This window comes from Mustela lutreola, chromosome 10 (genome assembly GCF_030435805.1).
Source record: "Mustela lutreola isolate mMusLut2 chromosome 10, mMusLut2.pri, whole genome shotgun sequence".
Lineage (NCBI taxonomy): Eukaryota > Metazoa > Chordata > Mammalia > Carnivora > Mustelidae > Mustela > Mustela lutreola.
In genome coordinates, this window is record NC_081299.1 from 80,793,967 (window position 1) to 80,807,427 (window position 13,461).

General features: G+C 41.9%; 1 protein-coding gene across 6 annotated transcripts in view; it reads right to left on the reverse strand.

The window, feature by feature from the left end:
- ALG14 (ALG14 UDP-N-acetylglucosaminyltransferase subunit) overlaps positions 1–13,461 on the reverse strand; it is a 123,403-nt gene that overhangs the window by 34,151 nt on the left and 75,791 nt on the right. Inside the window, exon 4 of one of the 6 annotated variants that reach the window (XM_059136054.1) lies at positions 1,469–2,093. The exons of the other annotated variants lie outside the window; for them this stretch is intronic. Coding sequence (XP_058992037.1) covers positions 1,863–2,093 — 231 coding nt within the window. The 3' untranslated portion in view covers positions 1,469–1,862. Of the gene's footprint in view, positions 1–1,468; positions 2,094–13,461 lie in introns of those variants that run through there. 6 annotated transcript variants of the gene reach the window in all.

The following is a 13,461-nucleotide window of genomic DNA, read 5'->3' on the forward strand; positions in this document are numbered from 1 at the left end:
GGCAGCACCTAACCTTTGACGATTAAAGTCAAAGCACACAACAAACTACCTCCTGGCTGCCCCATAGCCACTGAACCAGACAGCAAAATAGTTTCCCTGTTCTGAGAGTTTTCTCAGCCGAACACCTAGAAAAATGTCCTAGTGACAGATGTGCTTACTTTATCCAGAGAAGATCTTCCCAAAGAGCAATAAAAGCTAGATCAGCCTCCACACGTTGACTGTACAATCTCTCAGGCAGTCATGCATTTTCACGGACACTCCCTCTCTTCATTTATTTCTTACCATCTAGTAGATGTACATCATACTTCTGAAACAGATTTAAGAGGAGAAAATAAAAACCTCAAATGCTACAAGAGGTCTTCTCCCTGTTAAAGAAGAGAGCTTAGAAGGAGGGGACGGAATTCCCATTTGTTGAGGAGATGCCGGCCCGCACTCCGTGTTTTATTTTTGTCGGTAATCGACAGCGCAGCACAGATTCTCAAGCACAGATTCTTTTGTTGTTCTCAAGGACCAACAAAATAATTTGTGGGGATCGGTGCAAAATAAAATGCGGGTCCCTTGTTCCACGTCTCTTAAGAACTCTGAGAGTGACAGCGGAGCATGAAAGCAAGCACAGGGCCCCTCTGAGTGTGGGTCCCTATGTGATGATGGCACAGGCCACAGGCCCCTGAAATGGGCTTCACTCATCAGCCAGGCTGCCGGGGCTGGAATCTTGGTTTTGCCATTTACTGGTCATGTGATCTTAGACAAATCATCTGTAACAGGGGGATAATAACTGTAACTGAGTTGTTATTAGGATTCTGCAAGTTAATATTTGAAAAGTGATTAGAAGAATTCCTGGCATATAGCACACCCTCAAATAAATGTTTAGTACCAATATATTCTACTGAGCCTAAACATCTCAAAATGCCAGGGATGACGATAGCCTCACCATTGTGAATTTACTAAAGCATTAAAAAAAAAAAGTTTTGAGTGTTTGGATTCCTGAGCCACAGAATCACGTTTTTAGTACTATGACAGTTGTCACCTTTTAATTTATTTTAACGATTCAACAAGAGATTTCAAACAGCCTTCTGGATTGAGAGCAACGACTCACAAAGCAAAACTGAAGACAAAAAAAGATCCTGGTTTATGCTCATGGCTCTGGAAGCCTGTGGAGTGCAACTTGTCATGAAGCCCATGTAATATGACTGCTTCCTTTATGCTCAAAGGATTCACTGGGGACTTCACTACTTCCATACAGGAAACAGAGCCTCCTGTATCTGAACAAAAACTAAGAAATATCTTTCTTTTCTTTTTACAATGCAGAATATTGTAAAAAAAAAAAAAAAAAAAGCTGCAGAACAGGAAATGTTGCTAATCATACTAATACTGTATTTAGCTGTAGGAAAAATATTACTAAAACAAGTCAGAAGATAACTTGCAGGTAGTGATAAAAAAGAAATTTGGTGCACAGAGGCATAAATACTTAATGGTTAATGTTTGTTTTATTTTTAATTTTTTAAAAAGATTTTATTTATTTGAGAGAGAAAGAGAACACACACGTGTGGGGGGAGGGGCAGAAAGAGAATCTCAAGCTGACTCCATGCTGAGTGGGGAACCTGACATGGGGCTCGATCTCACGACCCTGAGATCATGACCTGAATCTAATGCTTAACCAACTGAGCCACCCAGGTGCCCCTTAATGTTTGTAATTATAAGAGCACCGTCAGTCTCCCAACTGGATTATTTACACCTTTTTTACTCTTCACTACCAATAATTCTCAGGACCCGCAGAAGCCTTCACAATAAACATGTAGTTTTTTCTACTCCAGTTATAATAAATATGGTTGGCTGCAAAATTCTAGAGAAGCTGTCATTTGTCAAACAATTCGCCCGAGGTACACAGACTTGGGATACTTTTCCTTAAGAGCCGGCCACTGAACAATGAAGTAATCGGAGAGGTGAAACAGAATCTTTCCGGACAGGGATAAGTGTTCTACTCGGCAGATGCTTTCAACATAGACAATGATCACTTTCTTTATTCCTAGTATCCCAAGGAGAAGGGCAGATATGCAGATAGGAACACATGTTCCTGGTCCATTACACAACACCTTAAAAAAAAAAAAATTGAAGGTCAAATTAACATAACACCAATCTGAATGAGGCATTTAAAATGAAAAACAGTCACATCTTAGAGGAGATTTTTTTTATTATTCTAACCCTTGAATTATTCTGTGTCAAGATCTAGTATGAAGGAAACACATGCACTCAGGAGCCAAGCAGGGCTGTGTTGCTGGCTCTCCTGCTTACCAACTGTGTGGCTTGGGGCAAATAGCTTAACTTCTCTGGGCCCGAGTGGTGTGCCCCGTGCTACCAGAGGTGTCTAGCACAGCCAGACCCAGTGCTCAGCCAGCCTTCATTGGACCTGTGTGTGCTGCTCTTCTCCTGATGTTTTGTGGGTCTTGAATGTCACACAAAAACACAGAAGACAGATAAAGTCAGCTGTGAGTCATTGTTTTCTCATGTATCAACTTGTTCTTACTGATTTTTTAAAATCATCCTTCTAACAGCTGGAGCACTGACATGTAAGATATAGGAGAAAAAATGTCTTTAAATGACTATGTGGAGTATCTTTGTGGGATAGAGAATCTTTTAGGAGTTCAATTAAACAAATGGGATATTTGAGAGAAGGTTACGAAATGAATGAGATATTTTCCTCCAGAAAATTTAATCTGTGCTTGTGGTCCAGAGTTTAATGCTTTTGAATTCTGCTAATTTTTGTAGAAAGCCGCTGGTTAAAAACAATTTAGCTGGCAAAAATAACAAAAGAAATAAAAATTCGACTCCTAGAGCAACTGAAAAGAATTTTAGAAGTCTTTTAAGAAAATGAGAGGAAACCTATTTCACGGAATTGTTGGTAAGGTAATTTATTATTACTTTCAGAGAAAAAAGTATTTGCACAAACATCTTAATCATATGCTCATACAGACAGACTGAATTAGTAAAACCTACCAAAGCATTTTTTTTAAAGTAGGCTCCATACCTAGCGTGGAACCTGACCCAGGGCTTGAACTCATGACCCTGAGATGAAGACCTGCGCTGAGATCAAGAGTCAGATGCCTAAGCAACTGAGATACTGAGGTGCCCCAATAAAGCATTTTTTTATACCACAAATGATAAAACAGGAGAGTTGTGGTTGTCTATGTATGCTTGTTGGACATTATCTACCACATCACATGGTGTTCCCAGAACGAAGTCCGCAAAACTTATCAGATATCAAGAAATCTTAGAGTTGAAAGGGTCTCCAGACACACTGCCCCACCATCTTGGCATTTCAGATTCTCCCAGATGGACAAACTGCCAGGGCTGTAAGACACCTCCAGGGCTCTTAAGGGTTTGATACAAGTTATATTACCTAGGCTCCACCCTTCCTGAAGGCATGACCACCTGGCACACCATTCACAGACTTTGGGAAGAGAGAAGGTAGTCTGCTTTAGGTGAGAACCAATCTTCTTTGTGCCATCCTTAGTGTCTACCTACAATTTAACTTCCTGTTTTTATGAAGAATTTTTGTTCAGTTTTCCTTGAATCACCAGCCATTAAGCTGCTTTTCAGACTAGTCTTCTTTAATCCCTACTGAGTTGCCCCTAGAACCTTTCTTCACAGACCCTCAAGGCAGAGAACTAGAAAGAAAGTGGAACTGAGAGTCAGGAACAGGGTTCAGTCAGCTTGGGCAACAACAGTAAAGAGAGTCACCACCTTGGCTCTCACCACCACTCTTTATCAACAACTCATGGTGGCCAGGAACGGTCCTAAACATTTCACAGGCATAATTTCAATTACTCCTCACAGCAATCATTTGAGGCAAGTTTTATTGTCCCTTTTGTAGAAAAGGAAACTGAAGTACAGAGAGATTGGGCAAGTTGGCTTATCACACGTTTAGGAGTGGAGGAGTTCTTTTTTTTTTTTTAATTATTATTTTTAAAAATATTTATTTATTTGAGAGAGAGGGGAGAAAGAAAGCACAGTGGGGAGAGGTAGAGGGAGAGAGCAGAGAATCCAGAGCAGATGCCCTGCTGAGCATGGAACCTGATGCGGGGCTCCATCTCACGACCCTGTGATCAGGACCTGAGCAGAAATCATGAATCAGATGCTTAACCGACTGAGCCAGCCAGGTGCCCCAGGAGTGGAGGAGTTCTAGTGCTTCAGTCACTTTTTCTCTTGTGACTCAGTTACCATACACCAGGCGAGACTGGACTGAATGACCTTCCCTGTCAGCTCCATGATTCTTTTTTTAATTCAACGATGTTAATTTGCCTCTAGTGTTGTCTTAGGCCTAAATTACAAGATTGTTCTGAATCCTTTCAGGGTTTAGAATTCCAAAAATCCTATTAATGCAAGGTTTCTCAATAGTGGCATTATTGACATTTTGGACAGGATAATTTTTCATTGTGGTGGCCTGTCCTGCACATTGTAGGATGTCTAATAGCATCCCTGGCCTCTACCCACAAGATTCCAGTAGTCAAGACAATTAAGAATGTCTGCAGGCATTGCCAAATGTCTGCAGTGGGGAATCACTGCATTAATGTGTTCCGTAAACCCAGGATTATTTGTTGCTTTCTCAATCTTTTTCTCCATTGTACAGAATAAAAGAAAACCTACAGCTAAAAAATAACATAAAGATTACTTGGGTCTTCAATGTCACAGAAATATTTTCATGTTTGTTGCTGTTAAAAAATGTACATATCCACATGTGTTCATCTCACTCTCTGTATACACAAACTGTGAACACCCTGATAGAAAGAGAGTCATGTATAGAAATGTCTGTATACAGGCAGGGAAATGATGGGGCATTGGTGGGAGATATATAGCAACCTGCTATAGATCAGAAGCAGAAACTGAAGATAAAAGTCAAAGTTAAAGGTATTCATTTGTTTATCTCTGTCATATCTTTATTTTGAAGCACCTTACTATATTAAGTCCTAGGTATGATAAAACCATAAATCAAGTATTTTTAAAAAAGGAAAATTAATCTCAAGGAAAATTTAGGATAAGGAAATCTATTCTCATTAGCCACAGGTTTTAATTCCGAGTTTTATAGAAGCCTAGGCAAACGTATTTAAAAATTGTGGATTATGGAGTTTCCGCTATTTAATGAAGGAGATCAGAAAGTCTTATTCCAAGCACTGAACAAAACAGAAGTAAAAAAAGATGTTAAACAATGTTACACAATATAATGATTGACGATGTCTTTTAAATTTTATAATAAACACAGAAATAATCTTTATATTTTTATTTCTTAAATGGACATTATTGATCAATGTGGAGGGCCTTGCTTTTATTCTCTCTTCTCCTCACTACCTTGTAAGCTCCTTATTGGCAGGGTCGATGTCTTGGACTATTTATATTCTGTACCTGGAACAAAAAAGGCACTCACTGAATTTTTCTCAAAGGAAAGAGTGGGGTATAAAGGAGGAGGAAATCCTTCTTTGTCTATTGTACGTGGAGTCAAATGCTTTATTTGCTATATTGAACTCTGTCATATGCACTTATTATAAACATGATGACTGTTAACTGACAGTTTTTAAAAAACCATCTCCCCTAAAAAAAAGCCCTAAAACAAAACAAAAAAATCCCAAGCATCCTACATCCATTTGCCTTTTCTCCAGGGGAACCACTGTATCTCTCAACCTAAGTGCTGGGGTAGACTCCATACTCAACTCTAAGGAGAGGACCTATGACTCTAGTCTAAACAGACATGGCATCAAATTTCTCTGACAAAAGTTATTTATTTGTTCAGGGAAGAGCACCTCACCCAGTTAGAAATCACAAGATATAGTGGGACATTTGTTGGGGTTGCTGAGAGAGCAGTGCTTTTTCTGCTATCCTGGGACCTAGAAGGGGATAGGCCTGGCACCGTTAACATTTGTCTTGCTGCCATGAGAATGAAGCCATCACAAAGTAGAACAGAGTGGAGCTGAGACATGAAGACAGGCCAGGTCCCAAAGGTGGCATTTATGATCCATGAATCCAGCTGTGCCTGAAGGAAACCAGATCCATCCCTAGACTTGCCAGGTATGTGAGGGAATACATTCCGTTTTTGCTTTAGCAGTATGAATCAGGACTTCTGTCGGTAGTAATAAAAAGTGTACTAACTGACATAGCTCTTTATTTTGTCTAACTCCCTGACGAGCCACTGACTATTTGCAGTGCCGAATGGTAGGTGTTCAATACGTGCCTGCAAGATGAAATAACACATCAATAAATAAACTTCTCTGACAGTAGAAAATCCAAGAGCTGTACTAAGACTAATACAACTTATAGGTTTGGAGAACAGAAGGAGGTCAGGGCTAATATAAATATGAATCACGAGGGTGGATGAGCCGGATCAAGGATCAATAGTTACAAGAGGATCGTTGTTCTGTAGATTTGGGTCATCACAGGTCAAGTCCCATTGGCTGAAACACAAAATCAGCGTGTATGAAGAGATGCAGTTAACCTGGGTAGTCTGAACTCAGCTCCCATACATAGAAAATGGGCCAGGGCCTTTGGGGTCCTGGACTGATTTGAAGATAAGAGACCATGAAGTTGAGAGTGAGTCAACAGGGAGCATGTGAAGGTGAGGCTGAAAGCCAGATGGAGAGTCTGATTCTGCTGACTCTAATTGCAGGGAATGGACAGAGAGGCAGAATCTAACTCTTGAGGTACCGCTGGTCTGAATGCCAGACTTTGAAACAGCCTCTTGCTGGTAGAGGCAGAGGTTGGAGAGAGCTTATGAACCGCAGGAACAGAGCTGCAAGGAAGGCTCTGTGGAGCTCCGAGGGTCATGGATAAAGCTGGAGAACTGGAGCCCACTGTCACAGCTGAGTAGGCTCAGACGGGATGGCTCCATGAAGGCCACAGGTTTCAAAAGCAATGCTTCTGTTTATAGGATATTGGCTCTACTTTCTAGACAGGTGAATGGGGAGATGTGAAGGGAGCAAACACCGAGGTGTAGGAACAATTCCAGAGACACAGGGAGAAAAACAGCTTGGATGTAAGGCTTAATGGGAAACAAAGTCAGAGGAGGGGCTTAAGAATGTACCTTCTTATTTTAGAAAGATAAGAAAACCACAAGGTCATCTGACTTAGCCTGCCCAAACAGTGTGCCAAAGATAAGGAATCGATGTTTCTTGTAGTCATCAAAGCTACAAAGATAGAGATCCTTAGGTGTGGCCAAGAGAAGAGTAATGGAAACCTCTGATAAGGCTATTTCAGCAAATCTTTGGGCTAAAATACAGGGCAGGGGAAGAGTGAGCCCAGGAGGAGGGAAGCTCCAATAGGAGCTGGGTGAGGTAGCAGACAAGAGCTGACGACTCACTGTGAACATGAAGAGCCCCGGGAACACACTGGTGGGGAGGGAGGAACTTACTGTACAGAAAAGAGTTGAGTTCTTTCAACACCAGGATCAAAGAGTTAGAATATGGGGTGTTTAGTTTGAGTTTGGGTTGGGAAAAACTACTTTTTGAGGACATGACAAGGGATAAAAATGATGGCACCAGAAGTGTGCCCCTAGCCAATTTTCTTTTAAATACTTGAATAATTTTCAGCTCAATGTGAAAACTACAAAAAGCATAAAGAAAAAGAGTAATCCTTCCAATCGCATCAATCTGTTAACATTCTCTTTCAAAGAATGTCTTTATATAAACATTTATATATTTTACTATAAAATAGGATTGTATGTGCACACACATAATTGTGAGAGCTTGTATATAAAAATTGTAAAGTTCTCTTAAGCTATAGTTTTGTGTGCTATACAAAGTTTTTTTTAAAAAAATCCATGATTTTTAATGACTGTATATACTTAATCCTATGGATATCTCAAAATTCAATGAACTTTTCCCTTATTGGTAGAAATTTAGACTAGTATGGTTTTTTTTCCCCTGTTCTAAATCATGTTGCTTAAACATCTTTGTATATAAATCTATGATTCTTAAGGTTTTAATTTTGGATTGCACTATGTTCCAGAGTTCTTGCTGAGGGAGAGGTCAGAAGAAACAGCTTCAAGGACTTAAGGAAGTTGTACAAAGTTTAATAAAACAACTGTCATGAATTGGGAATGGGCCATGTGGTGTTTTGGTTCTGCGCCTGCCTAAATTTGTTTGAGCAATTTCTCACTGAACTGTGGCAGCAAGCTGAGCCCACCTCTCAGAGCACAAGTGAGAATCCTTTCTGGGCCTGCTTTGTAGCTCGTGGACAGGCCAGTAACCTGGCCAGATGTTTCTGCCTAGATCGGACCAGGAGCTAGTGGTATGGAAAAGCAGCTCTGGAGGAGACACTTTTCTTGTGGCAAAGGTGCCATTGCAAGAGTCTCCTATCCAATTCCAGTCATGGCAGTTGCCGTGTTCACTGTCCATCAGTGGCGGCAGCACTGTCCTCCCAAACCAGCCCTATGGCCATGGAACTTTGGCCATGGTCCTAGCTGCTCAGTTCCCACCTGGTCCTTCCATGTTTTCTAATCCTACTGTATTAGCTTTCTCAGTAATCCTGAGAGCTCTTCTTTTAAGGTTCCGAACCCAATTCCAAAGTGTTTGTATGTGTGTGTGTGTGGGGGGGTTCCCTATACACAACACCAAGCAGTTTTCGGATACCAGCGATCTAACTGAGAATTCAACTCAGTCTTGACATGATCTATCCAGAGACAGTACCAGATTCCACAGGTTAAAGGTTCAGTCCTGCAAGACTGGCTCTCACCCCTTACTTCAGACACCAGTAAAAAGCCCCAGGCTGTTACCTGTGCTTCTGACGGACAGGCTACAGACTGGAAGTTAGAACAACCTCCTCCCTATGTTCTTTTAATTTGCTAGAGCCGCTTGCAGCACCAGGGAAACAATTATACTCACCATTTTTATTAAAGGATATGATAAAGATATGAATAAACAGCCAGATGAAGAGATTCATAGAGTGAAGTATGGCATGCCACTCTCCACAATCTCCCAAATGTTCAGAAGTTCTCGGAACCCAGATCTTTGGGCTTTGATGAAGACCTCATTACATGGTCATGACTAAGTCATCGGCCACTGGCTGATTTAACCTCCAGTGCCCTCTTCCCTCCTCCGAGATGGGAGGGTGGGGGAAACTTGAAAATTCCAGCCCTCTAATCACCGGGTTGGTCCTCCTGGCAACCAGGACCCAAAAATCACCTTCATTAATATAACAAAAGACTCCTTCATTGCCCTATCACAGGAAATTCCAAGGGTTTTAGGAGCCTTGAGCCAGGAACCTTGGACTAAGACCAAATACATTACAATAAATACATATAGTCATTCAGATGACCAAGTGTGTATTTCTTATAAATCATAAAACTGTAGCTCTTCGGAGCCTTTCACTAAATTCTCTTTCTGTTTCTGTCAGCCAGAGTGGATTTTTACGGTTTGTTACCAAGAACCCAGACCAGTAGGGAAAGAACAAAGGCTTTGAGAGTAGCAAATGCAGAGTTAGAGGAGGAGTGGATCATGTCAGAACAGGCCTAGCATTTGCTCAGGCAGGGCTAGGAGCGCTAAACTGTGAGCACAGGAAGCAGACATAGTGAAACACGGATGAGGATGAGGCCGTAAGAAGGGCCAGGCAGGCAAGCACTCCAGCAGGGGAAGGATAGGTGCATGGCCTCATTCGGACAAGGAGGAGGGGAAGATGAGTGAGAGAACAGCTCAGAAAACTGGGGAGAGAAGCATCTGAGAATAATCCAGAGAGTGAGGAAGAAACTCCAGTTGGAGAGCAGGTGGTTTGTAACATGTGGCTGAAGAGGTTACTGTCAAGCACCAGAAGGCTGGGGTAAAGCCTGAGCAAAGGCAGCGCCGAGGGTCCGAGAGCCGAGGAGGTGGACAGCAGGAAGGAAAAGGATGTGTAGCAGATGGGATGACGTATTCCTTGGCTCACAATACGGTACAGTGCATTTCTTCTTTTTTATGTATAGTTAATCATCTGAGTATTAACAGTTAAACAGAAACATCTAAATATCAAAAACAATGTGAAATAACCAAATAAAATCCTAAGCACTAGAATCACCGGCTATTTATGGACCTCAAGGTCTCTTACAATTCCATTGCTAACACTGAATTTTCAGAGTTGTCATCTTTATGCATATAGCATTTTTGAGGTCTACTTTTCCAATTTGATCGCTGCTTTCCTTCCATGTTCTACACAGGCATTTGCTGCTTTGCTGCACAAATATGCCACGGTCCACCCGTATACTTCCCTACTTCTCTAGAACCAGGGAGAGCTTTCATCTTCTTTTAAACCATATCAAAAAGGTAAGTAAATTATAAACTGTCTTTATGTAGGCTCATGTGCTCATGTTGTAAGGACACTGACTATATTGCTGGTTCCCCAAAAGATCAGTTACTTGCATCTTCCTTGGTTACAACTCAAAACAACTGTTCCTAATGTAAATTAGGTTCCTGGACCCAGTTCCAATGTGTATGTGTGTGTTTGTGTGTGTTCGCACGTGTGTACGCTTCCCCACATCGACAATGATCCAGACACCATCTGGATGCCCTACTATTTAACTCCATTCTGACACTACTCACAGACAGAATCAGATTCCTTGGGTAAAAGGCTCAGTCCCACAAAACCGCCCTCCACTTCAGACAGGAGTCCCAAGCCCAGGATGTTACTGGTGCTTCTGACTGGCTAACAGGCTACAAACTGGAGGCTCCAACCACCTGCCTGAACTCAGGATACCACCTGCAGGTCCAAGTTGTTACCAGTACTTCTGACTCAATGGCTTTAAATCAGAGGTTCCCATGATCTCCTCCTTGGGTTCAATTAATTACCTAGAATGGCTCATGGAACCCAGAAAAATCCATTTACTCAACAGATTATGGATTTATTACAAAGGATGTTAAAGGATATGAATCAACAGCCAGATGAGGAGATATACAAGGAAGGTATAGGGAAAGGGCATGCCGGGCTTCCAGGCCCTGTCAGAACTTGCCATTCTCCTCAAATCTCCATGTGTTCTCTAGCCTAGAAGCTCTCTGAGCTCCATCTTCTTGGGTTTTTATGGAGGTTTTGTTACATAGCCATGATTGAGCAAATCATTGGCCACTGGCAATGGATGGAACCTCCAGGTCCCCTCCCCTCCCTGGAAGTTGGGACTGAATATTCAAACCCTCTTATCACATGTCTCGCTACACTGGTAACCAGCCTGCAACTTAGGGGATTTCTAAAACAAAACAAAAATAGCAAAACAAAACAAAACAACCCCAAAACCTTTATCGCTCCCATCATTTAGATAATTCCAAGGGTTATAGAGGAGCTTTGAGTCAGGAACTGTGGCTGAAGACCAAATATACAGAAGAATACATTTTGGTCACCTGAGTGACCAAATACACCCTTTTCTTCTAAATCACAATAGAAAAAAGAGCAGTAAACTTTGGTCCTGTGGGATCTTTCCCAACTGATTAAGTTCCCTACACTGACACTTCAACACTGACTACTCCAGTTCAGCCAGAACATTCTCACTCCTACTGCATTCACATGATCCATCAAGAAGCTGGACAACATGGGCCAGGGGTTTACAATCACACAGACCTGGGCTGGCTGTCCCACAGCAATGTTACCAGGAACAAAATGCTCATCCATTCCATGGCTCATTTTCCTCACTTATGGATCACTTCATTCAAGAAATACTTATTGAGCAAAGATAATATGCCAGGCACCATTGTGGGTATTAGAGATGTACTAGTGAACAGAAGCCTGAAAGCATACATTCCAGTGGGCAGACAGAAAGTAACAGGTGCATGTATGAACATATAACATAAAGCAGGATAAGGAGACAGTAGGTATGGAGGTCAAGGTAGATGTGGGAGGAGGGGATTTGAGAGCAAATATCTGATGAAGTGGTATGGTCTTCCGAGTGAATCAGACATTGTTAGAGGAAGAGGCAGGAAAGAGGAGACAGGTTTTGTGGACTGACTGTAAGTCACCGAGGGCCAATGAAAAGTATTGGTGGGTTAGAGGGGTGGGTGCTTGAGACAAATTATATTTTAACAGAGTTGTTAAACTCTGCTTCAGGGGTTTGACTTCTGGTGGCACCTACTGGAGACAAAGATACGGAGGGCCAGATGACCCTAGTCTGATGTCCTTGTGGGGAGGCGAACAATAAGCTCTAAAGTATTCTCTTTCTTGGGGGTTTGTAGTGGTGAGGCAGAGAATGTTAGCGGTGGGGAAGAGTAATCAATGAGAAACAAACAGAACACAAGGAAAATAGCATCTATGTAATAGTGTTACTGTAAGATTAAATGAGATAATACATGTAAAGCATCTAACATAGTGGTCCATGGTGAAAATCCAGTAAATGGCAGCTATTATTATAATCTATCCAAAGGTCAAGTAGTGTAATTGTGGCATTTTTCAAACTCTTAAGAGTGTTCATACGGCTTTTCTTTGTCACAGGCATAGCACTGACTTGGCATGATTTATCCTACCCTTCAGAGGGTCCCTTGTAAGAGTAGACCCAACCATCCATTTTGGTCTCTTTAACTTCCAGTCATATTTTTTGCCCTGCCTGCTCCACTCCAAGTGACGCTTGTGTAAAAAAATGAAGGAAGGAGCCTGATGATCAGCAGTGGTATTTTCTGGATTTGCACAGACGGTAGATGACTGAAGGATTCTTGAATGTCCCTGCTCTGGGTCTGCGGAGCCCCAGTAGTGTACTTCCCAGCCTGTGTTGAAATGACCGTGAAAGCTGATGGCCACAACACAGTCAACAAGCCTGATAACATGATGAATAAGCCTACTCTTGTTCATTTCAAAACAGGAGTTGGCTATTTTCCCCTTGCATGGGAAACTAGAATTCCCAACCTTCTGGTGACCTTCCTGATTTGTGGGTTTGGATTTAGCAACAGGGATGCTAGCTAAACAGGTGGCAGAGACACGCTGGTATCAGGCTCCAGTGTCCTCTCCACAACTCAGGGACACTTAGCTGTAGTTTCAGTGCATGTTAGTATGGTCCTGCACACAAGGCTCCACACGCTTTTGGCACTCTGCACATGATGACAGCCAACCCTCCCACCGTAAGTGCAGAATAGGCAAAAAGCACTCAGCGGTTGTATGGCACACACTGGGTTGGCATTTCATTGCCTTGTCCTGATCTCCCATCATAAAAAAAGTAAATACAGGGACACCTGGGTGGCTCAGTTGGTTAAGCACCTGCCTTCAGTGAGGGTCATGATCCCAGGGTCCTGGGATTGAGCCCCACCCTTCAGGCTTCCTTGGTCCTGTGGTCTGGTTAAGCCACACCTGCTTTGTATCATTATTAAAGATCATTGTCAGGCTAAACCAAACATTGTTTTCCTAACCGTTCCTGGAAGCAGTTGAGGAAACTGAATCTTTTAGTTTTCCCGTTCTCAGGACCAAATGGTTAAGGTGACGTTTCCTGCCTTCTTGTTTTTTGTTTTTTGTTTTTTTTTTTCTTTGTTTTCATTGTATTTTCAA